The sequence below is a fragment of the Phymastichus coffea genome, unplaced genomic scaffold (genome assembly GCF_024137745.1).
Source record: "Phymastichus coffea isolate CEN01 unplaced genomic scaffold, Cenicafe_Pcof_1.1 PCOF00122, whole genome shotgun sequence".
NCBI lineage: Eukaryota > Metazoa > Arthropoda > Insecta > Hymenoptera > Eulophidae > Phymastichus > Phymastichus coffea.
In genome coordinates, this window is record NW_026706933.1 from 470,435 (window position 1) to 494,034 (window position 23,600).

Genomic DNA, 23,600 nt, shown 5'->3' on the forward strand with positions numbered 1-23,600 from the left:
TGAGTGTTCAATCGGAAATCACACGAAGCACAGGCGAAACGGCACTCATCTGACTTTGAAATTTACGTCTGAAAAGGGAAGAGAAAAAAATAAGAAACAGCTCAGGCTGGCGTTTGCAACTGCCGCGACGCGCGCTCCGTTTCCTCCGAGGTAATCATTGCCTAATTGGTCGCTCATACTGATTCACGCAGCCGAGTGCAGCTGAGCCATTGGCGCTGGCTGCGAAGGAAGCCAAGAATTACGAGCGGCAAGTAGCGAACAAAGCCCAGGCTTCTTACGGTCGCTTCATATTCTAAGCACGATCAACACCAAAAATTAGCTTGATCTGATAAGCGCGACGGCCCGTTGCAGGGGAGGTCGTCGAACCATCACCTACGTTTGTTTTGTTCGTGCGCGCACGCCGAGTGTAATTCGATTGGAAGTCACCGAGAACTACGTCCGCGCGAGAAACCTGCCCCAGTTGTATCGCTCATTCCATTTTTACCTTTTACTCTCCGAATCGCGCGCCGGCTCTCGCGTGTTCTTCTTGTCGCTCGCGCTAAACGGGTCGACCGGAAATTACGTTCCATATCCGCGTGGCAATCTTGAGTTAAAAATTGAACTGGGCTCGCGCGAAAATTCCTTCGACATTCTCCGAAGCAGGACGGAAGCGCAGAAAAATGCAAACTTGCGGTATGTTTTGGCTTGCTGTTTTGGCTTTTCTATTGGAAAGAGCCGAGATCGTCAACGTTAACGTAATCCCGCAGGTCTGCAAGGCAGACAGAGGCTGGAGGGAGAGAGAGGGTTAATGCGAGCGATGGTATGGGCGTCGAAATATATCTGGTGGTTGGGTGCTACCCCGGGCGACGGTATCGAGCTGGGGCGCTTGGTTGCGTGGGGGGTTGCTTGCGCGCACCCCGTGTCTCCCGCACACAGTCAAGCTCGCCGTGGCTTTTCCAGTACGTACACGTAGGTGCAGCGCTCCAACACGTGTGCGCCCTTGCGCATGCGCTCCTCGCGACAACGCGAAGGGAGACGCAGAGAGCAAGGAACTCGCTGCCGCCGCCGCCGCCGCCACCACCACCACCACCACCACCACCGCCACCTCCACCACCTCCAGCACCACCGCCGCCGCGGAGTCAGTGCACCGCCTGGCCTCCGATCGCGAACACTCGCTCGACGCACGACGGTGCCGTTTGCCTCTTTTTTCCCTCCTTTGCCCATCTCAAAGCGGAAGCAGATCAAGGAAGATCGACCAACGTAACGAACCCAGCAAAAGCCGAGGACAAGTGTCAAGGACGTCGAATCGAGTGTGCGCAAAGAAGCTCGAAATCACGAGCTGACTCATACACGCACTCGATTCCCGCGCTTTCGAGCCGACAGAACTCGAGAGAGAGAGAGAGAGAGAGAGAGAGAGAGAGAGAGAGAGAGAGCGAGGTCCAGTCCCCCTCCTCCTCTTGCTCCTCGTTCTTCGTCCCTTTTTTCATTTCTTTTCATCGACTTTCTTTTTCTTTCTTTCGATCGGTCCGCTGGTGATGATCTGAATAAAAAAGTGATAAAAGATAGCCAAAGTGTCCTGTGCCATGAGACAGCAGCGGACAATTAGGCAGCTCGCGAGCGAGGATCAATGTACCAGGAGCCAGGTGAGCTGGAGTCCACACACAAAACGCCAACGACTCTGCATGCCAATCTCGTCGCAATCTCTCTACGCTCCCCACCACCACGCCCATCGTTATCGGCCACTCTTGCACCCCTCCGCCTTCGCAGCCCCTGCCCATATAATAATGCCCTGCATGTCCGACAGAAGGGCTAAGGCCACTAGTCGCCTAAAAAGAGCTTGCAAACTGGCTTGACGACTCGTAGACTCGCGTTGGATAAGATGCGATTGAGCTGGCACGATGCGATTATCCTACATGTCAATCGAGTGGAAACGCTTGGGCGAAGCCTGTGGACACGTACTGGTAGTGCAGCGATCATTCAACAATCGAGTTACCGTGCGACATACTATCTGCTGCCGCACAGCACTGCGCGACGCTTTTATCGGATTTTCGTCCGTTGGTCGGTCGTTGGTCGGTCGTTGGTCGGTGATTGTTTAGTGGTTGTTTAGTCGTCTAGCTATCGAGCCAAGGTCAATAAAAACAAAAGCTCGCAACGGCAACGAATGCACTAGCGGAAAAGTCGGCCTTGGCCAAAGTGCACTTTGGTTTTGCATTTGGTCGCAACTCGGCTTGTCGTGCGGTTCGCGTAGGCGCGCGTGGTTAAGCGCTCGAAGATCCTTCTTTCTGGACGTTGAAGCTGACACCTATCCCAGTGGCATCGAGTCACACGAGCCTAGACGTTGAGTCATTGGCCCCCGCGAGGCGACGCATTAGGGGGCCACCTAATGAAATTACGCACGGCAGAGCGAGACCGGCCTGATTTACGCGCTCGCAAAATAAAATCCCCGAAGCAGCACTGCCGCCAGGACGAAGGAAGGAGAAAAAAGTTGTTTGCTCAGAGAGGGGGTGGGAAAAGCCAAGGCCTTGCGGGAGCCATGAATCGTTCGTTCGTTCCCTCTCGTCAAGTGGTTTTTCGAAGGTTCCTTCCGGGATGTCGTCTGGCGAATCCCGCGGCGCCTTATCGATTCGCTCGCTCGCGCGCGCCACAGCTATAGCGGAGCCACGCCGGATTGGCAAGCCTCTGGAGCGGCGCAGGCTCCAACTCGCTCTCTCGCCCTGCCGAATCTTCAATATTTTCTTTTCGCGGCTAACAATGGCCCTTGCACCAGACCGATCGTTAACGCGCCCTCTTCGCGCTGTCTTTCTCTTTCCGATGGATGGCAAATCGATGTTTCGCTCGAGCACCCGACAACTCCGACCACTGGCCCCGACCGCCATCTGCCACTGCTCTCCAAATTCATCGATTAAGTCTTTGTCAGCCTTGCGCCCGTAAGCAGATGAATCAGTAACTTATGGACCTTCTCCAACCAATGATCTCATCCTCGAGTAGTAGCATCGGCATCTTTCCCATGTGGCAACTCTGACCTAAATGTCGTCTACTCTCTCTCTCTCTCTCTCTCTCTCTCTCGAGAGAGAGAGAGAGAGAGAGAGAGAGAGAGAGACTGTGTACATGCCCTGTCACTGTTTTTTCCTATCAAGTGCTTCCAAGCACACCGATCCATCAAATTACCGTTTTAACAGCTATCCTCCCCTCCCTTTCGCTCCGCACTTTTTGCTCCTTTCCTTCGTCTTTTTTGAAACGAGACACGCTTGATAAGCGCGAGCACGCAAAGCGATAATCGCTGGGTCCCGCGACAAAAGTCGTTGCCAACGGCATTTTAATAGGGACGCGGACACGTCGCATGCGTGTGTGGGGAGGTTGCACGTGCCAGTGGCTGAAAATAGTAGCGCCAAGTGCGAAATAACGACACGAGTGCAGCAGCAGCAGCAGCAGCAGCAGCGCTCAAGGGCCAAAAGACGTGACGTAATTTATAGACGAGCGTACCAACGCCCCTTCGCTTCATTTCGAGTTTTTCATTATTCGCACTGGCGCGTGCATGCGAATTCCGGCCCGCCGCCATTTCTATTTTCACCAACTGCAATTTTCGTAGGCTGTCGAAACTGCGACACGTTGAGCCCACAGCAGTCTGCTTGGGCAATCGTATGAAAAGACTGCGATTGCGAGCAATCGACGATAGCCGCGTAACTTTCTCCCAGCCGCAGGTCCTGTAGTCGTTATCGCAGAGTCGGTTCCCATCGGCACCCTTCTGACTTTCGCTCTCGACGCGGAGACAGCCATTGCCGCTAATTGACTTGCTGCCCAACTCGTCATCGTTATTTTCATGGACTTTGCAGAATGAGAGTGCGAGAGAGAGAGAGAGAGAGAGAGAGAGAGAGAGAGAGAGAGAGAGAGAGAGAGAAGGCTCTCTCTTAATTGGCGCCAAGGCAGCTCCAAAATCCAATACGCTGGCTGCGCGCGCGCCCGTGGATGTGAAAATCCCTCGAGGGATTTGCGACTCGGCACTGAATTATTTAGAATACGGACGGGACGGGCGAAACGCCCGTTAAATATTACATCTGTTGGACTTGCCGATTGAATTGGAACGTATACGCCGCAGCCGCCCTGTAGCCTGGCGTACGTTTCCCTCTCTATGCCTGCCTCAAGATTTTCTCTTTTTTCCTTTGAGACGTGCTCTCAGCCAGCGATTGACCCGTTGCTTAATCATTAGATTGCAGATTTTCACGACGAGGGTTCTTCTCGGGTTTTCGCGACGAGCGACGACACAGACGCGTAGTTGTTCGCAGTTGCGCGTCACCAACGCAACGATGCATCGTTCAATTCAATCGATGGATCGCAGAAGAACGCACGGCAGCGACAGCTTAATCCAAGCGACTGGGGTCGGCCAGGCTTGTGCTGTGCGCAGTTTTGCCAAATGAAGAGCGATCGATGCGACAACCTTGAAAGGAGGCGAAAGCACGCCGAAGCGGCGGCGATCTACATGAAAGAGAGCTGCGAGTAGCGGATTATTCAGACTCTTCCTCTTTCTTGATGATCGCGGCTGCACGCGGAGCCGATCATCATCCGGCTGCAGTGGCAGCGCGGCCAATCGACTGCGAACAAAAGAGAGAAGCAGAAGAGAGAGAGAGAGAGAGAACGCCAGAAGAGGCTGTGCCGCGGCGGCCGCCTATTAAAAATACTCGGTCGTCAACCTTCCTTTGTCGATGCTGGCGCTATGCAAATGCATCAAGCTGAATCTTGGTGATTATTGTTGCCGCTACCGGACTTGGCTGCTGCTGTCCCGGCGCTCGTTTCTCCTTTGGTTTTTTCGCCTCTTAAGGCCGGTCGTTAGCCATCTAGCAGAGATCCGTTTTCCAGATGTAAAGCCCCGTCCCATTTGCCAGGAGTCAAGGCAGCTTCGAAGGAAAAAGCATTTCTGTATTTCGCTCTCTCACTGACTGACACTGACCACTCGTCAAATTGCTTCGAACTTTCATGCTTGGCTGATCGTTATGCTGCAACAAACATCTCTGTGGTTCTGGCTATCATACCTCCTTCGCTCTGACTCGCTGTTGTTCGCTGGCCTTGCAACCTGTGGATTCCGAATGACGATCGTGCGGGAAAAACTTAGCATGCACATTCGTTACCCTCTGAACTTCCAAATACCGAAATACCGCGGAATAATTACCAACGTCCCATTGGAAAGAGTGACGAGAGCGCAGTAGCGACAGCTACACTGCAGCAGCCCCGGAAAAGCCGATATATTGGGCAAGTAGCGCCGGAATTGGAGGCGTATGCGAAAATTGAATATCGACGAGGCACCTGCGCGGACTCTAATCGCGTCCCCTTCGCTGGCCATAATTTTTCGAGAGAAGAGGAAAGCCGAGCAGCTGTCGTAACTCGCGATTTCCACGAGGCACCTTAAATGGCCAACAATTTTTCCCGTGACTCGCTCGCTAGCTCTGACCGACTTTCCACACACGCACAATTACGCGCTACTGCACGCCCGCGGTCATGCGTCCCTCGAGCGACTTTTTTCATTCCCATTCCTCTCTTTTTTGCCACGGCACAAATAAAAAAATCGAATTGCCACACAGAGACAACGTCGTGTTTTTTCATGCCGCGTTGACGTTTTGCACAATCGATCGAATCTCTTGGTCTAGTTTGGTGTGCGCGCGCGCTGTGTTGTTTGCGCTGTTTGCGCTGTTTGCGCTGTTTGCGCTGTTTGCGTTGTTGCCTCGTACTCGAAAAGCCAAACAGGCTTGGAAATAATTGTGGCGACGCGCTGAATACAAGTCGGCTGCCAATCCGTCAACGACTTGACTTTCGGCGAAAAGTTGAACGGTAGAACTCCCGGAGTGCATTGAAAATCGAATAGCGATATCACAGGGCGAACTCGAAAAGTCATCTTGACCTGAAAAAGCAGCGTCCAGCGCGCGGATTGCTAGCTCTGAGTCAATCATCAGAAATCGAGAGAGGGGGAGAGTGGCTTGAGAATGGAAAAGGCGCTTGGAATAAAACGCGACTGAACATAGCCGTGGCCTCGGGGAGAGAAAACAGGGATAACAATAGACGAGCGCGAAACAATGTCAACTCTCGCGCGTGAGCAAGGAGAAAAAAGATAGACTGGTAATTTTTGATCGGGAAAGGGAGGACGGGGGAGTAGTCGGAACAAAGTCCATTAGATGACGGACGGCTGCGCAATCAGAATAATAGCGGAAAAAGGTGTCTGCTGGCCCTTGCAAGACAGAGCTTTAATTTGCTGAAAGCGCTGCAGAGCCGGAGATGAGATTGCGCAGCCGTTAAACGGGCGCCACTCGGCCAGTGCAAGAGTGCAACAGTCGCTGCTCGGCCGCGCCGCGGCCCGTGACAAATGCTCGCTCGACAGGGGCCCTCGGCGCGCCACGACGATGGCCAATCGGTCGAACGTCGCTCCGGCAAAGTTGTTGCGAAAGCGCACACTGCGCGACCTCTGTCGCTCGGCCGAGGTCGCCCTTCCGTTGCTCGCTGCGCCCGAACCTCGTTTGACAAGCCTCCTTTCTGTCCGCAGTTACACGATCAACAAAAATTCACTTTTCGTGCTCCCTGCTTTTAGCCCGGCTTGGCTTTCGCCGCGATATATTTGGCTTTTTGCGAGATACTCGGGAGAGCTTGTCAATCGAGGCAGCGCTCACAAAGCGACGCGCCGATAAAATGCACCGATCGAGAGAAGTTGTTTAGTTTTGTTTTATTTGCAGCCTTTCACTCGAATATGAAAGATCGGAGGCAAACAACTCAAAGGCTCCGCTCGTTTTTTGCGAAAGTCGATCTCCAAATATCCGATGCAATTAGGCAAAGTGCTTCTTTTTTCGCCCCTACCTTTGCTCGTCTTTCGATTGCTGATTTCGCTGATTTGGCGCGCAAAAAGTGGACGTCCACAAATCACTGCAACTTTATATACGCTCGGCCGAATTAGAGAGCTCGCTCGCTCTTCGCGTCCGGCTTTTTGGCCGCTACGATTCATACTCATCCAGACTTTGTCGCTAGCTCATCGCGCGTTGCCAGCCAGGCGAATCGAGCTCGTTTTTCTCAAGCCAAGGCTTCTCATAAGCCGCCCAATCATTTTAGGACTGATTTTCACTGAACTTTGCGAGCCGCCTTTGCTCCCTCATTTTCTCCGATATAGAGGGCACAGTATAAACAAGGTCTTTGTGAATGTTTGCACCGCACGGAAAACGCGAATGCACGCACGTACACATGGAAAAGAGGTGTATCGAGCATCGCAATAACGCTGATTGAACGAGAGCGAACGCGAAAAAAACACGGAGAGAAAAAACGCGAGCGTATAGTCAAAAGAGGCAGAGAGAGAGAGAGAGAGAGAGAGAGAGAGCGCGCGCAGCGTGTAATACAAGTTTTGCTCATATATGCGCGTGTGAATTGCGCTCGGCCGAAGATTAAAGAGAGAGAGCGAGAGAGAGAGAGAGAGAGAGAATGTACTAGTCGAACAGATAAAAGGGACGATCGAACGCGCAATCTCGATTTGCCGAGCGCGTGTATGACGAGAAAAGCCTCCCAGCGATACATCGCTGCAGCGAGACTCGTCTGGCCATGTATATGTATACAGTTCGTTCACTCGACAATCGCGGAAATGCGTTTTCGAAAATGTTCGCTCGGCTTTTGTTCGACTCCTTTTTTCACTCGCTCGCCTGCGCAGTTCGTTGTGCCGACCTCCCGTGGATTTGGTTAAGGCACTTTCCAAAGTGTCCGGATAGTTATTTCGACATTTTACGTAATAAAATCAGCAGCAAAAGCATCGCGATTAATAGCGCCAAAAACTATTGGCACGTACGTTTGAACAATCATCGCATCGTGCAAGGATTCGACCTGTCAGTCGCACACTGCACAAACCTCGATGTCAATGAACTGTACATGCCCCTCCGGCGCCCGTCCGAAAAGAGAGAGAGAGAGAGAGAGAGAGAGAGAGAGAGAGAGAGAGAGAGAGAGAGAGAGAGAGAGAGAGAGAGAGCAGGAGGCAGTTCGCTGATAACGTTGCCGCTCACGCATCGAGCGCAATTTAGTGTCGTCCATAAAACGGCGAGAGAGCGCGAGTAGAGGGAACTTGGAAATGCGCGTCCCGTCATTCCCTCGGCGGTCCATTTCTGCAGCTCGCTCGCTCTCTCGGCCCTAAAATAATATCTTCTCTTGCTTCTCCTCGTCGCCGGGCACCGATCTGGAATTACTCGAAGAGAAAAATGACAAAGACGGCTTTGACAATTGCTCGGGAACCGCTGCTGCCCCACGTATAACCTTCATTTTGTTTTCTGCCACCGTGTTAATGCGACACCGAGTAAGAGGCACATGCGTGTTTCGTCAGCCATGCTCGTATCAGTTCGGTCCACTTTTTCAAGCTATCCGAAGAGAAACAGCAGCACTGCTGTAGGCGCCGCGATTGGCCGACTCGATTGAAAGCTCAGGGAAGAAGGGAGTATCGATAGAGCAGTGTTAATCTCAACTGGCGTGCGTTAGGCCAGCGATAGTCGGGAAAAAAATCTACCGAAAACACGCTGGCAGCTTCATATTTTAACAGTTTTATTTCTCGCGCAACTGCTGCCGGCTGGCGTAAACTTGCGAACGGCAGCGGCGACGATTGATCGCTGGAATGCGTGCCGGACATTGACGCATGCTCGCGTCGGAAATTCGGAACTCGACGCGTACTAATCGCCGCGCGGGGCTCTCCGACAAAAAGGAAAAACCAATTGCCCCTAGCAATCACTCTGCGCATAGATGGAAAATGCACGCAAAGTACGAAGGACTCGTCGATCGAGCGTTCGCGCGGCCCAAGACAGACTGCTCGATCATTTCATTTCTGAAGTTTGCGCGGGCGCTCTTGGAGAGGGAGAGGGAGAGGGAGAGGGAGAGGGAGAGAGCGCGCAAGCCAGGCCGAAAATCGATCGGCTGGGCGAAAGGAAAACGGGGGAAACGGAGAAACGGGGTCGAAGGTCCAATCGACGCGCCGCGAGCTAATAAAGCTGCAATCCAAGTTCCGGTAGCGCGGAGGGGTATCAAAGGTCCTCGCTCTCTCGCGAAATATTTTTAGACATCTTACGAACGCGCGTCAATTTTGTTGGTAACCGAGAGAGGCAGGGAGCGAGCGAGCGTGGAGCTTGAATTTTTGATGCATCGCAAGCCACGCTTGGCGCGGGCAGCCAATTGATAATCCATTTGGCCAATATATAGGCGAAACTCGTTGGAGAGCGCGCAGCGGCTTTCCGCGTCGACCCGAATCCAGTTATTACTCAACCTCATTCCGAAAAGCCTCTCTAGTCGACAATAAGAGAGGCCCTTCGGACCACCTCGATTTTTCCCTAACCGCTTAAATACTCTATTCGCCAATTTTTCTTTGCGAAGCCCGCCGTTTAACGAGCTCACTTTATTTTACAAACAGCCCGCCGGCGAATTCAAATTCGGGGCTCGCAAAGGGGTCAGCCGATATATAGCTTAGCTTGCTTACGCTTTCTTTGCCGTCTCGCTTATATTTTTCACTTTAATCGAACACTCCAGAGGGCATTGTCTCATACTGGATTTACGAGTTGGCCAGCGCGCTACTCTCTTTCGCTACTCTTGCCACATTTGTCGGATTTCCTTCTAATTACCAATGCCTCTTGTTTTCTGTTTCAGGTGAGTTGATCAAACAAGCGGCGGGCTCCTTGTCCGAGCGTGAGTATCGATGTATTGAGCTTTCTTAGCGACTAGCGTCCATCGATAAATCTGACGATACGTTTTCCGCGAGCTCGCACCTGTCGTACGCGACAAATAAAGTCCGTTCGTATCGCCAGATGAATTCCTGCAATATCGGTATACCGATCGAATCTAATCGAAGCTAATCCGAGCGAATGACGAGAACACTCGCGTCTCGCGTGTCGCGTGTCGCCGAGCTCCGCTGCAGCGACATTTCTGCTTGTTTCTGCAGACGCCGGCTTTTTCCGAGCCGTTAAATAATTCCGAGCATTTTCGCATCCAGTGAACCGGTGTGCTTGCAGATCCGAGCCAACGCTCACCACTGCCGTTCAATTGGCGCGTGGCTACGTGAAAATACGCGCATACCCCTCCCTCCGCGAGTCGGAACAACCATATGAAAGAAGCGGTTTTATGCAAGCTTAATAAGTCCCGGAGTTGGCTAGCGCCGCGCTGCGTGTACGAAGCCAATCAACGGACAGAGAAAGACAGAGCAGGCGCAGTTGCACCATCTTCTTTAACAATGTAACGAGCCGTTGGCAGCGAGCGAGCTTGCTGAAATAAAAGACCAGAGTAGTGCGCCGAGCTCGCTGCGCTCTGCGGTAGAACTCGGGCGCTCGGTGGCGCGCGTCTGCCGCTGAATGGAGTCGCCAGGATCGATACCGACGCTCGTCCTCGTCTGCTGCTGCCCCCCGCCCTGCCCCCCGCCCTGCCCCGCGCCGCCGCGACCCCGCGCTCCTTTTTCGGCGAGCCAGCCTACCTCCGGCGCCGAAGCTCATTGCGACGCGGCGATTTTCGAGGCTCCCCGCGGAGCTCGCTGGCCAATTCGACGACGCCAGGAGTCCTCGACACTCGTTCGCGCGAGCACAGTCACATTCCCTTGGCGCGTACGTAACTCTCCATCGTGATAATCGTCCGCGAACGTAATCCGTGACGCTCTCTCTCGCTCGCTCACTCGTATTCATTAGGCTGTCTGCTGGCCAGCAGCAGCAGCAGCAGCACCACCACCACCACCACCACCACCACCACCACCGCAACAGCAGTTATATTATATCAGCGAGCCCTAAATTGAAACTTACGCGGCAGCTGATAAATCGCCAGCGCCATTGCCAGAGCGGCAGAAGCGTATTTTATATCGCCGGCGGATTACAATGGCTCGAAAGCAGACTAGATACTGTTATGCCCGCGGTAAATTCTCGTTGAATATGCCTTAGCCGCGCGCTCATAACTGCAGCCCCGTAACAGCAGCAGTGGCAGCAGTAGCAGCAGCAGCACCAGCACCAGCACCAGCACCAGCACCAGCAGTAGCTCGATTTTTCGTAACGCCTTAATATGCGCAGGATTTACTGCGGCCATTTTCTTCGGCGTGGCCGGCCAGCTTTCACGGCCATGCGATTGAAAATTGACCGCGAGCCTCTTCCCCCTCGTTCTCTTCTTTCTCTTCTTTCTCTTCGCGACACCTAATTACATCAGAATTGCTAATTCGGCCAGCGTATGACTGCGAGCTGTGTGCGGCCGACATCTGTTGTGCAATTGATCAGCGACGATAATAGAAAGCGTTAAATTCGGAGCAAGCTGGACGTACATTACGGCATCTTTGCCAACTGTCAGACGTTTGTGCTCGTAACGCTCGCGAGTCTTGTATCCCGCCGCCTTGTCTACCACTGGCAGGACAGTGACGTATCGGCGGACAAGTACGCGCAGCAACAGCCCTGCGGGATCAGTCGACACCAAATAATGAGCGACTATCTGCTGCTTGTGCTGCTGCTGCTGCTGCCGGGATCAGCAAATCCCGCGCTGAATTAGGTTGGCTGGCTCGTTTCCTGCTCCCCTCCGCTCCATATCTACTTTCGCGTCCTTGCATCGCCTTGACGCTTACCTTCCGAAAAATGAAATCTGTTGAAACGACTACTCCCGCTAGGGTGCAAACAAGCTATCGTCAATGGTGCAAGTACAGCAATTTGCACGGACTGCGAGCGCGTTGGTAAACAAATCATAATATCATTAGAGTTAAACGATACGCACCGCTGCAATAATTCACGAGGAAAGCACGCCTTTGTAAACTATAGCCTGACTTTTTAGCGAACTATTTGCAACAAGCAACTTTCTTTCAAGACCACTTTACCACGGCGGGCGCGTTCTGGAAAAATACACGTTGTCCAGCGTTTGCACGGTCTTCCACGTCTTCCACCCTGTCTCTCCTTATTAACTATCGATAGGCGCAGATGTCGCGCGTGATTTGGTCGCGGAGGTGTATTAGAAACGGCCTTTGGCCGAGTCGCTCACCAAAGGCGCACTCGAGGCTCCGACTTTGTCTTGCCTTTGTTTTCTCCAGCAGCGGCGTCTACGTGTTCAGTTTAGCTTAGTTCTCCATCGTTGCGCACCGCGAAAATGCATTCGGTTGGCGGGCAAAAGTAAGCAGAGGCTATTGCGGGCGACCTCATCGTTGTTCTCGACGAACAGGACATGCTTCTGATTCATGTTCATTAAGTCAGTAATTGTCGTGTAGCGTGCAAATTGAATGTACTATGCGGCCGCACCAAGAAAAATGATGATATAACTCGCGGCACGCGGTATAGGTATACGTATCTGCAAGAAGAATGGATAATAAATGCTCATGCCTAATGCAAACGCATATCGATCGGCTGGCATTTTTTCTCCCTCGGTAGTCGATAACCTTTTCTTTGCGCCCTAAAAATAATAACGAGCGCGAGCTGTGGAGTGTAAGATCGATAAAGATGTCGAGATGCTAAGGAGCAACGCTCTCTTTGCCCGCGTGCACGGCTTCATAAATAATGCAGAGACGGGCTGCACGCATACACGAACATACATACAGCTGCTCTCCTTCTTCTTCTTCTTCTTCTTCTTCTTCTTCTTCTTCTTCTTCTTCTTCCTGATGAAAAAAGAAGAGCGAGAGAGAGATGCGCCAGATTGCCTAGAGACCAGCACTTTGCCTTTTACTCAATTTTCCCATGGACATGTGATATACTTTTCTTCGCTCAACGGCTCGACAGCTTCTTTGAACGCGTTACGCGCGCTTGACGTTCTCTTGGCGTGCTGTGCACGGGGGAAAATGTGCGTGCGTATGCGTTGATTTTGTTTGCTGCAAAATCAGGTTACTTGATTTTTCTGCCCCTTCTTGTTCTTGTTTACTGCGCAGGCTGGCTGCTGTGTCTCCGAGTTCGCTTATTTAATCGATCGATACCCCGCGAGAAATAACGTACGGGCTACTTTGTCTATAAATAGCAAGACGTACAACGTGCGTTCGTAAAAGAAGGATAAAAAATTTATAAAATTCTTCCACGAGCTATAGTCTTGTTTCGCGATTGCCGTTGCGACTGTATAGAAATAAAAATACTCGGTAGCGAAAGCGAGCGTCCAGAAGCAAAGCAGAGCAATAAACGCGGTACAAAAGAAGCGCTTCACACTCGCTTTTCAGCAATGAAAATAAAAAGTTGTATTTTTCATAAAGAGGCGCTGCCGCCCCGGAGAAAAGCAGTAGCAGCTCCGCGGCAGCATATTGCCCGTAGCGCTGGCGTTGCCCGATGAACTATGGATGCGCTCAACGCGCGGAATTTCAGCTTCAAGCTGATCGATAGACTAACCCTTTCCTCTCTCTTCTCTGCCAAAAATAATTTCGTTCGAGTTCCTTTGCGAGCTTCCGTCCAATTTGATCGCTGCGTAATTAGCAGTTTGTTGCGAATTGCAGTATGTCTCTCTTGATAACGAATGCGGCTACATTCTAAATCAAGTGGGTGTATTATCATAATGTAAACGTTAAGCGCGCGCCCGCGCGCGGGACCGGGGCGCACATTGTTTGCCGAACTGATCAATAGGGCGCCTCACGTGCAGCGGCGGCGACGGCGGCGGCAGCGGCGGCAGCGACGGCCGATAACGTCAATATTTAGAAATAAAGTGGCTATAAGATAAAACGAGGATCGTTACGCTATAAGCGATAGGCGCGAATCACCGATACACATCGCAGAAACATAGATCTTTGGAAATCTCTGTTGCTCAGGCAAGCGATCCATAGGAATATGACGTACGCAGAGCTTTAGATCCGCAGCGAGTGCGCTAAAGCTCGGCGGGTGTAGAGAGATAGAGTCGATTGTCGTTAAGTAATTCACGAGCTTCTCCGCCGTCCGCCGTCTTGCGAAGAACCTCTGATGCCCCGCTGGGAGAATGTGTGCCGTGCACCTTGTTCCTCGACTACTGCTGCTGCTGCTAGCACCGCTCGACGACCGCTACGACCGCTCTTTTATCGACCAATTTGCACGCGAGCGCACGAGCGCCAACTTTTTTCCTCTTCCCGCTCTGCAGGCTCACTTGCGTGCGCGGGATGTTGTGCTTTTCTCGGCGAAAGACTTCCATTGGTGCCAGCTGTCCCCAACTGCGCAGAGCATGGCTTGCCGAGGCTGCCGCCGGGACATCTGCAAAGACCGACTGAATTGATCGTCGACGCGAGCCTGCAGCGAGTAGTCTCATCAAAATCATCCGAGCGGAAGATATCAATAAACGCTCGTCAAATTGAAAGATTGGCCGGTCATTTTCCTCGGGCGCGCGCGCGCGCGCGAATTCGATTTCTCCGCTACATAAACATAGTCGGCGAGTGTATAAGGGCGAACGGCTTCCGCGCTCTGCAGCTCCTTATCGATCCGTCTGTGCTTGCTTGCTTGCTTGCTTGCTTGCTTGCTTGCTTGCTTGCTGCCTGCCTGCCTGCCTGCCAGCCTGCCTGCCTGCCTGCCTGCCTGCCTGCCTGCCTGCGCGCGCCACGAGAGAAGCTTTTGGCTAGGCAGCGCGTCCTCGCTCCTCGTTACCTCTTTAATAAATCTTTCTCGGTAAGCTCCGTCCGCGGCTGTTTCTCTCATTGACTTTTTCAAGAAAGACAAGACTGCCTCGTCTATTTGCCTCCGCGGCTCGATATTTGGCCCTGGGTTTTTCTACTCGCTCGCGTCGCAGTGCCAGGGCAGCGCTAATTTGGCCCGAGCTTCGAATATTAATCCGCGAGCTTTCGCGGGTCTTTAATCTGGGAGAAACTGCGCCGTCGGGCTCGAGCGCGCTTTCCCGAAGGACGTGACGCTGTCACGCTGCGCCAAGTTGTGGCCCGCTTTCGCGTGCTTCGTCCTTTCGACTAAATGGAGACGATGGACGACGGGTAACTCGATTACCGGCTCAGTCACACGAAATTCCGGCACAGGCAGCGACAGCGAGCTCGCCTCCCTTCCGTCCCTCGCTCTCTCTCTCTCTCTCTCTCTCTCTCTCTCTCTCTCTCTCTCTCTCTCTCTCTCTCTCTCTCTCTCCCTCTCTCTCTCTCTCTCTTCTCTCTCTCTCTCTCTCTCTCTCTCTCTCTTTCTCTCTCTCTCTCTCTCTCTCTCTCTTTGAGGCACTTTTCCTTCTTCCCGCGTTCTTTTTCAAAGTCAACTCTTCAAGTTTCCCTTTGAGCTTTTATCAAACCCCGTCGTTTACAGACTTCATTAAACGCTCGTAAATGGCGAGTAGCCTGCTCGCTAGCTACCTGCCAAAGAGGTGAGAGCAGATTGTCAGTTTCGCTCTCGGACAAATCATACGAAAGAAGAGGTGAAAACGAAGGAGAAGCGGCATTCTCTCATCGGCAGTTTACGTAGCGCGCGAACGCCGGCAATAAGAGAAGATTTCCCGAGATGGCGATCGACTCGCTCGCACTGCTGTCATCCTTTCATGACTCTTTAATGGACTCGTATTTTCTTCTCTTTATATTAATCTGCATCTCTGTCCTTCTGTTTGTTCCTTCCTTCTACTTTTAATTCGCATTCCCCGAGCAGTCGGCTTACTCTCTTTCGCTCTCCCTCTCTCCCTCTCTCCCTCTCGGCGTCTATTGCCTCTTCCTCTTCGTGCTTAATCCCTTCCACTTTCTGCTGCTCGGGCCATGGTATAAAGGTAAAGTCGTGCAGGTCCATTTGGAACGTGGCAGCGGCACAGAGTTTGCCACCGGTTACCATAGAAACTCAAGTGTGCAGCCTGTCTCTCTCTCTCTCTCTCTCTCTCTCTAAACCCTTTCGCCGCTGCAGCAGCCTTCCGCTCTCTCCCTATATTTTTCGTTCCTTGCTCGGCCGCTTATCGCCCTGCGCTTTTTCCGCCCTCGCCGTCGCCCTCGCCGTCATCGTCGTCGTCCTCGTCGTCGCCGGCGCCGATGCCATTCGAAACTTCCGTTGCATAAAAACTATTTTGAAAACGCTATCAGCGTTGCAGGCTCGCGCGTCGCAATGAATATTTCAAGTAAGAAGCTCGCTGGTTGTTTTTTACATTGACTTTTGCTGTCCGATATCCGCGCGAAATTATTGATGCATTGGCGAGGCGGCGCTGGTGACGTTGGCGGGCAATCGATGGGGTCTAAAGATAAAACGCGGACGCGCGTAATACGCACGGCGTGTAATTATTGAAAATCAGAGGAAATCGCCCGGTGCGATCCAGTTAATCGGCAACGAGGAACTGCCAGCAGAAGCGCAGCGAAAAGACAGCAGACTAAACGTCCCACGCTCGCGCGAACGCGGGCCGCGAGACGGGCAAATGATGAATTTGTCGGGCCAAAGAGAGGGAGCCTCGCGCGTTTTCCACTTGCACGGGCTGCAGCAACTCGAGTGCAGCAGCGGCCGCCGACCTCGACACTCCTCGAGTCTCTCCTGCTTCACTCGAGCGCTCGACGACGGCCGTGTTGCGCCCCACTGGGCTAAGGGGTTAATGGCTTCGCGCGGATGCACCGGCAGCTCTCTTTTATTCACTGAGCACCATTTAAAATGCAGAGATAGGGAGGCACCGTGTCCTACTGCTCTGGCCGAGCTCAAGTTGTTGCGACGACAACGATGATGCTTCTTGCAAAGTGCATTCACGGGCTACTTTTCCGTGCTTTCTTTGTCGCGTCGGCTTGAAACTGGGTCGTCGCATGTTTATTCGCTCGAAGAGAAAAGTCATTAATCGGCAGCTGGAACAGCGAGCGACTCATCGAATCGCTTAATCGTCGCCGCAACTTCGTCCTTAGCAAAAAAAAAAAAAAAATATCCACTCCGTCGAAGAGCACAAACACGCAGGTCGCGCCACTGGCGGCGCTCGCATCGCAAAGCTCTCGCTTGCTCGCTGGCCCACTCGGCACGGACTTGCGCGGCCTTGGTTTAGCGAGCAGGGATGCGTGCGTCTGGTCAGCGTCAGGTCGCGCAGAGAGCCCAAGCGACTCTTGTTCGCTGCTGCTGCAAGTCTGGGGCTTAATGGGACTTTAAAGTGGTGGCCCCGCTGCCACCTCTCTCGTCTCTCCTCATCGACTGTTCCACGGACGGGACTCGGAGAGAGGATGCCTTGTTGCCTCGTGGCCGAACGGATGCCAAGCTTAAGCGAGGGGGAGTGTGGGTGGGAAAGCAGCACTGGTCGATCGATAGGCTGCGAAATATAGATCAGCTAGAAAGCTACGCTCCTTGAGTGTCGGTATTCGTAGGTGAATCATCCAAGCCAGCGTTCGATAAATCAGGAGGATGCCAGTTATTAAAGGCGCCGACGCTAGGTTTTAACGAGCACAGTGGAGGCACGCGCGCGCGATATTAAAGCCAAATCTTGGGCGCAAGGCAGAGCGTAGCGCCAGTGCAATTATATCCACGTTGGTTTATTAACGAGAGCTCGCGCTCTACGATAGAGAGCGTTTAATCAATCGACATTAATTAAAACAAATACTTGGCAATTAGCAGTTAATTGCGAGCGCGGAGAGCTTCATCAGCCGCTGCCGCGTGTCTTAATGGCCTTTGCCGCCCCGAACTTTCGCCGGGGCTATTTAAGCCGTGAGAAAATTAGCGGATAAACATACAGACATAGAGGCCGCAGCAGCGCCGGCGGCGGCCACGAAGGGAGGCACATAACCTAAACACGCCCTCCGGCGGCCCCCAAACTTCAAACCGTATAGTTAAGAAAGCTTCGCTCTCGTTTTTCGGCTATTTCCCGTAGGTCGGCTCTCCACGCTACTATTACGCTATTGAATTTCCAAAACAGCCGGGCTTCTCCATTATACAGCACGCCCGTTCGAATCAGTCTCGAAATTCGAGCGACTTTTTCCTCCTGCATATCATTCGAGAGAGGGAGGGCCGCGAGCCAGCCAATTTCCAAAAGGTGTCCGTTGGTCCGTCGCTCCGATACCGGATTCCGCCGGGAACATCGTCCGCGCGCGACGTGTGCTTTTGCAATGAGCTCGTCTCATCCTCGATCATTTGGTTATTAATTTCGGACAGCCGGGCAGAGCGGCAACGACAAATTGGAAAAACCACTGAGCCCGGCTTCGTCATCCCTTCATCCGACCGCGCCGAAACGGCTAAAGAGGGGGAGCGCCCTGCATTATTTTACGAGAGCCAGAGCCGCTCGTGCTCGCCAAATTCGCAAAAGCACGTCCGTCAAGAAACGACGACGATTCACTCGGAATCCACTTGCTGGTGTACCGTTTGCGACGATTAACGCCCTCGCCGCTTCGCCTTGGAATGCGGCGCGTACACGTGCGCTCCGAGGGCCGTTTAAAACTCCAGTCTCGTCGGATGCGTCGATTGATCGTCTGCAGGCGTTCGCAAACTTCTGCCCGGGCTGCGTTGTATTATCGAGCCAAGCTCCCAATTCAATCTCTCTTCCAAAAGCTTATCCGAGGCGCGTAGCGTCGCCGGTCCAAACAATGCCGGCCACCCTCGGTCTCGTCGATGGACAGAGAGAAATCAGCCCCGACTGCCGACAAAAGTCGCAATAACAAGGCCACTGCAGCGCGGCCCAAGGAAAAAAGCTCGAACAATGACGTTAAGGTGCTTATCCCGATAAATTTGAAGCCCCCGCGTGCTTGGCAGCTGCGATTCGGCGGCGGCGCCGTTATTTCATGATCGTTAGCATAAGTCAGAAACGTGGCACGCGCGCCAGCCTCCGGCGATAAGGGCACACGTGGCCTGGTGCCACGGCAGAGGGGAGTAGATTAGACGTTGCAGAGCTGGTAATAGAATGCGAGTCCCGCGCCCGCGCGATTTCGCTATCGCTGCACTCGATATATTGCGCACGCGCGCCAACCTAATCGGATCGCGAGACGCGCCTCTCGCTTTATTCGATCCCGCCACTTCGGACTTGTCTCTTCTTTTCTTGCCCGCTCGCCAATCCTTTTGTTCGGCTGCCTTGTACGACTTTTCCGACGCGTTATGATCCGCCTACCCGTCTCCTCCATCCAGACACTTTGCACTGTTCCTCGGTTTTTCTCTAATCTTCTTCCCATCGGATTCAACTGGTGCACCTTCGTTTTAGAGCTGGCATGCAAAACTAATTCGTTGGCGTTTTCTTTTTCCATTTCGCCATTTCGCCATTTCGCCATTTCGTCACTTGGCGTCTTTGCTCGAAATCCGCGCGGGCGGCAGTCGTCGACGCGTGATTTATATTAGCAATTTTGATGGATGGCTGGCTAATAGAATGTAAAACGGCAAGAGAAACTTGGCGGAATACGCAACGAGCAGAAGCGTGGCGCGGCGTGACGTCGCCGGCGTGCGAGGAGGGAAAAGTGGATGAAGAAAAAAGCGACCCTTGTTTGCGCTTGAAAATGATACGTCGGTTCGTGTATTTTACATAAGAGTCAACAGAAATCTCGGTGGATAGGTGAGTCTTTCAGTCGCTCTGGCTGGCGAGCTAATATTATTTTTGTAAAGTAATATTTTCCGGAGATTTACGCTCTTTAAGCGATTCCGCGAGCCACAAAGGCTGCACTCGTATCACGGATTCTTTCGGCAGGACAGGAAAAAAGGGAGACTAGCTCTTTGTGTTTGACGAAGCTAATTGAACGCGGATCGACGATATCGTAACAAAGACATCCATTACCGAGTATCGCTGTTAAAAACAAATAACGAGGGTGAACCCGACGGCCCGACGCGCCAAGCAAAGTCATAAATTTTCGAAATACACGGAGCGAAATGCAATCGAGTTGGATAATTTGATGATAAAATCCCAGCAGAGTAATTGGCGGGAAAATTTGGCGGCCGCGAGCTGCGAGGCGATCAATGTGCCTGGGTGGCGCGGCAGCAGTCGAGCAAAGATTTCTCAAAGTACAACTTGCAACTTGGCTGTTTCTTACTGCGAACGTGTCCCGGGATATTGGAAACTTTATCCGCCACGAGATGAAAAGTACAAAACGAGAACGACGCGGACCGACGGCAGAAACTAAGAGTAGCTGCTAGCAGCAGCAGCGCGCACGATCAAAGGCTGCGCGCAAAAGCCTCGCTCGCTCGCTTGCTTGAGAATTATAATTTCGCTTTCCATCGCCGGGATCGCGAGCGCCCGAACAAATAAAGAGCGCGATAGCAGCAAAGCGGATAACAGGCATAACAATAACGATGAAAAACAAGTGTCATATACATCGCATCGCCAAAAAGAAACGGAGAAAAAACACATTCGCCAGATGAAAAAGGGGGAGGGAAGTTGTTCGACAGATAGATATAAAAGAGAAAGGGAAGCTCTCAAATAAAACAGAGCGAGAGAGGGAGCGGGGAAAGGGTCTCCGCCAATAAGGAATCGAAAGGTCGCGAGGGCAATGATTTACGCGTGCGTGCTCGGAATTTTCGAGTGTCACAACTGCCAGACTTGATTTTTTTCTTCTTCCTTTGCACCACAGCCACACGCAGACCGAGATGTCGATGTTTTCGAGCGGCGATGATTGTCATCATTGATTCCGGGTTCGATGAAAATTAGCGATTTATGGACTCGCACTGCACGGCGATCCGCGAGACTGAGCTGTTTCATCGCGCTTCGTGTTGCCGATAGGTTTCACGGGCAAACAAACGTGTAATTTCATGAGGCCGTCAGAAGCAGCCGATCCTTTGAATCCACGCAAAAGTATATTGATCCGATGAACAAAAGCCAAACGTACGGGAAAAGAGAGCACGCTGATACGTGTCGGTAAAAACCCATTAAAGCATCTTCACAAGCGACATTAGCCAGCCCCTTAGGCCGACAGCGCGCGCGGAAGCAGCCTGCCGGAATCTCTCATTGTCCCCCAGAAAAAAAAAACCAGAGAGAACGCACGTAGTCCTAATAATTAGACCTACGAGTTGGCGCAGCTACATAGGGTATCACAAAAAGCGCTGTAACAATGAAGGAAAAGGTCCCTGCTTTTTTTCTGTCTGGTCAAATTTCCTAAGGGGCGGAGGGCTCCGACACGCGCGCTAGCTCGCGCCAATTGTTGCCGATTCATCAAAACGATACAGTTGAACGTAGCCCAGTGGCAATTTGTTTAGATTAGATTCCGAATGATCGATCTGTTTTTGCCCGCGGCGCCGCGGCATGTCGACGATCGACGAAAGAGAGCAGTGCACCCGGGCGCTCAACTGTCGTCCGATCCACGACAAAGAGCTGCACGCGCGCGCGTAACCCCTCGCTGTGAGAAAGCAGTCGGTGCCAGCGGTGCCACGGCGTTTTCTCCTCGCGCAATCGTACGCTGCGAGCTCTGCATTATGCATAGACGAGCGAAAGAATTGGCGTTCCCGCGGGAGCCTATTAAGGGACGCGCGGCCTCGAGGTGCCGGCGAATGCCAGTCTCGCCGCTAGCCGGCCGCATCGATAAATAAGTTCCGCTCTGCGTGGGCGTCGCGCAGACTTTGCTGATAAGACGCGATAATGACGAGCAGGCCAAGAAGGCGAGAGATTTTGAGCGCAACGCGATACCTGTCAATGCCGAGGTTGGGCTATCGGCATACGATGACGCAGACGAGGGCAGCGAGGAGAAAAGGCTAACGAAGGGCAGAGTTGGGCTTTTGAGCCGTCGTCGACAATTGGATCAAGCGACGAATGGCCAAGGCAGGGCGCGCCACCCACGGGGTTCGGGAGTCCGAAGAAAAAGTAATTTCGGCGCCGCACGGTTGGCTGGCCTTTTTCGGCCCGGCGAGATCTTATCTCATATTTTCTTTCAATTTGGCGGGCAGCGAGCGAACGCTGTATTTACACGGGGGAGCTGCGCGGCGTTGCGGATAACGCAGCTCCGACGAACGGCCGCTCATCGGCTGCTGCGCCGGTCCACGAAAAACGGGGTCGACGGCTGCAGCGCTCGCCGATCGGTCAGCTCTGCAGCCGAATCGGCCGCTTTGCCTGCACCGGCAACATTGCCAATTGACTTGCCCGCTTAATTCTGCCGACGCCGTAGCCAACGGAATTCGTCGTCGGGCATACGACCGTCTAACCCTGTTTCTTTGCTGCCGGATCGATCGGCACAGAGAATCCCGCAAGATCGAGTTTCCTGCAAGGGAGAGCGTGGTGCTGCGGAGCAGTGCAAGCTGTCGAGCTATCAAGTAGGCTCTTGAAATTCCGCCGGGCCTTTGTTTACTCGGCCTCCCTCGGCCTCTCCCCTTCAAACGCTCATCCGATTGAAGGATAGAGAGAGAGAGAGAGAGAGAGAGAGAGAGTGAGAGAGAGAGAGAGAGAGAGAGAGAGAGAGAGAAGGCGCCTTTGCTTGTTGCATGTGCCGCTGTGCCGTTTCTCGTTTCCCTTAGCTGGCTAATACTCATTCAAACACGTTCATCGATATTTCCGGGATGAGTTCGACGCCTGAGCTTTGACATGCTTCGATCGCAATCACACGCCCATTGCCGATTCATGGAGTTGGTTGCCGTGCAACAGCTCGTCATAGTTCGATGCTAAAGTTAAAATCAGAGGCCAAAGGCGAGACTGGCGGCCTCGAGCAGCATCAGCAACGTCAGAGAGAAACTGCACTGTGCCAAATTTGCCGGCACCGCGCTGCTGTTGCCTTGCCATTCGCTCTGCGCGCACCGCTGTGGCTTCAATAAGCCAACTCTGTTGCCGACTTTGATTTCGCTCGACTGCACAGGTGGATGCAAATCAAGAGACTCCTTCGTCAAATCCTTGGTGCGTGAACAGGGGATAAGAAAAAAGCTGGAAAAATCAATAGGACATAGCGGAAAGCCAACCAAGCGCGAAAAAATCAAACAAACTCATATCGGTCTCTTGCAATGGGAGGAAGGCAGCGGCATCCCCTCGAACTAGTGTAAATACGATAAAATCCATCAAAATTCGTGATTCGTGCGACTGAATTTTTGGTCTTTGTGCGCTGCAGCACCAGCAGCCGAGCCTTTCAATTATCCCCCAGTCAAGTTCGGTGTACTCTTCCGCGCGTAATACGACCAACACCGTCGTCCGTTTGAGGCGGAAAGAGCACGCGGCTACTCTCTGCAAAGTCCTGGAAAAAGTTGCTTGCAAAGGTAACTCTATACGTCTCTGTAAAACAATGCATCATGTGCATTCGAACAAATGCAAAAGGCGCCTCGCTAATTAAACGAAAAATTAACGACAACGGCGCCAACATTGGCATGCTCTCTCTGGCCCTCTGTCGGAGGTGAGTCTAGGGAGAGAGAGAGGAAGAGTCATCTGTCCGAAAAGCCAATTTGGCTTGTGCTCGATAGACAAAAGGCTCGAGCATGCAGCAGCCAGCTCCCTCGAGCGAGGGTCGGGTTGGGAGCGCGGAAAAAACATTGCTTCGGAGACGCGTCCAACTGCGAATGCTAATTAAGGGGTCCACACGCGACAATCAATTAGCAGAATCTCTTGCAGACAACGTTCGGGCCAAAATTTGTTGATCGTCACCCCTTATTCTATACTGAATAACAAGTTGCGACTGTTACTCGCGTATTTTCCAAGGGGTCCACTTTCGGAAAAGAGCACGAGCTGTATATCTTTGGAGGCTCACTTATCTCTTTCTAATTAAATACGAGAGAGAGAGAGAGAGAGAGAGAGAGAGAGAGAGAGAGAGAGAGACGATGATGAGATTTTTTTGCCAGCTGAAAGGGCCTCGTAAAAAACATGCTTTTATACCGACGGCCTTCTATTTTATAGATTCATTACTACACACGAAGCACACAATATTGCGATCGTTAAAGTTCTAATAGCGAGTCCATGCAGGTTTT

General features: G+C 52.5%; 1 protein-coding gene across 8 annotated transcripts in view; it reads left to right on the forward strand.

Moving 5' to 3' along the window:
* Positions 1-23,600, forward strand: part of LOC131671243 (teneurin-m) — a 336,250-nt gene that overhangs the window by 234,756 nt on the left and 77,894 nt on the right. For 3 of the 8 annotated variants that reach the window (XM_058947518.1, XM_058947520.1, XM_058947523.1), the window contains exon 1: positions 1,149-1,622. The exons of the other annotated variants lie outside the window; for them this stretch is intronic. In XM_058947518.1, coding sequence (XP_058803501.1) covers positions 1,607-1,622 — 16 coding nt within the window. In that variant the 5' untranslated portion in view covers positions 1,149-1,606. Of the gene's footprint in view, positions 1-1,148; positions 1,623-23,600 lie in introns of those variants that run through there. 8 annotated transcript variants of the gene reach the window in all.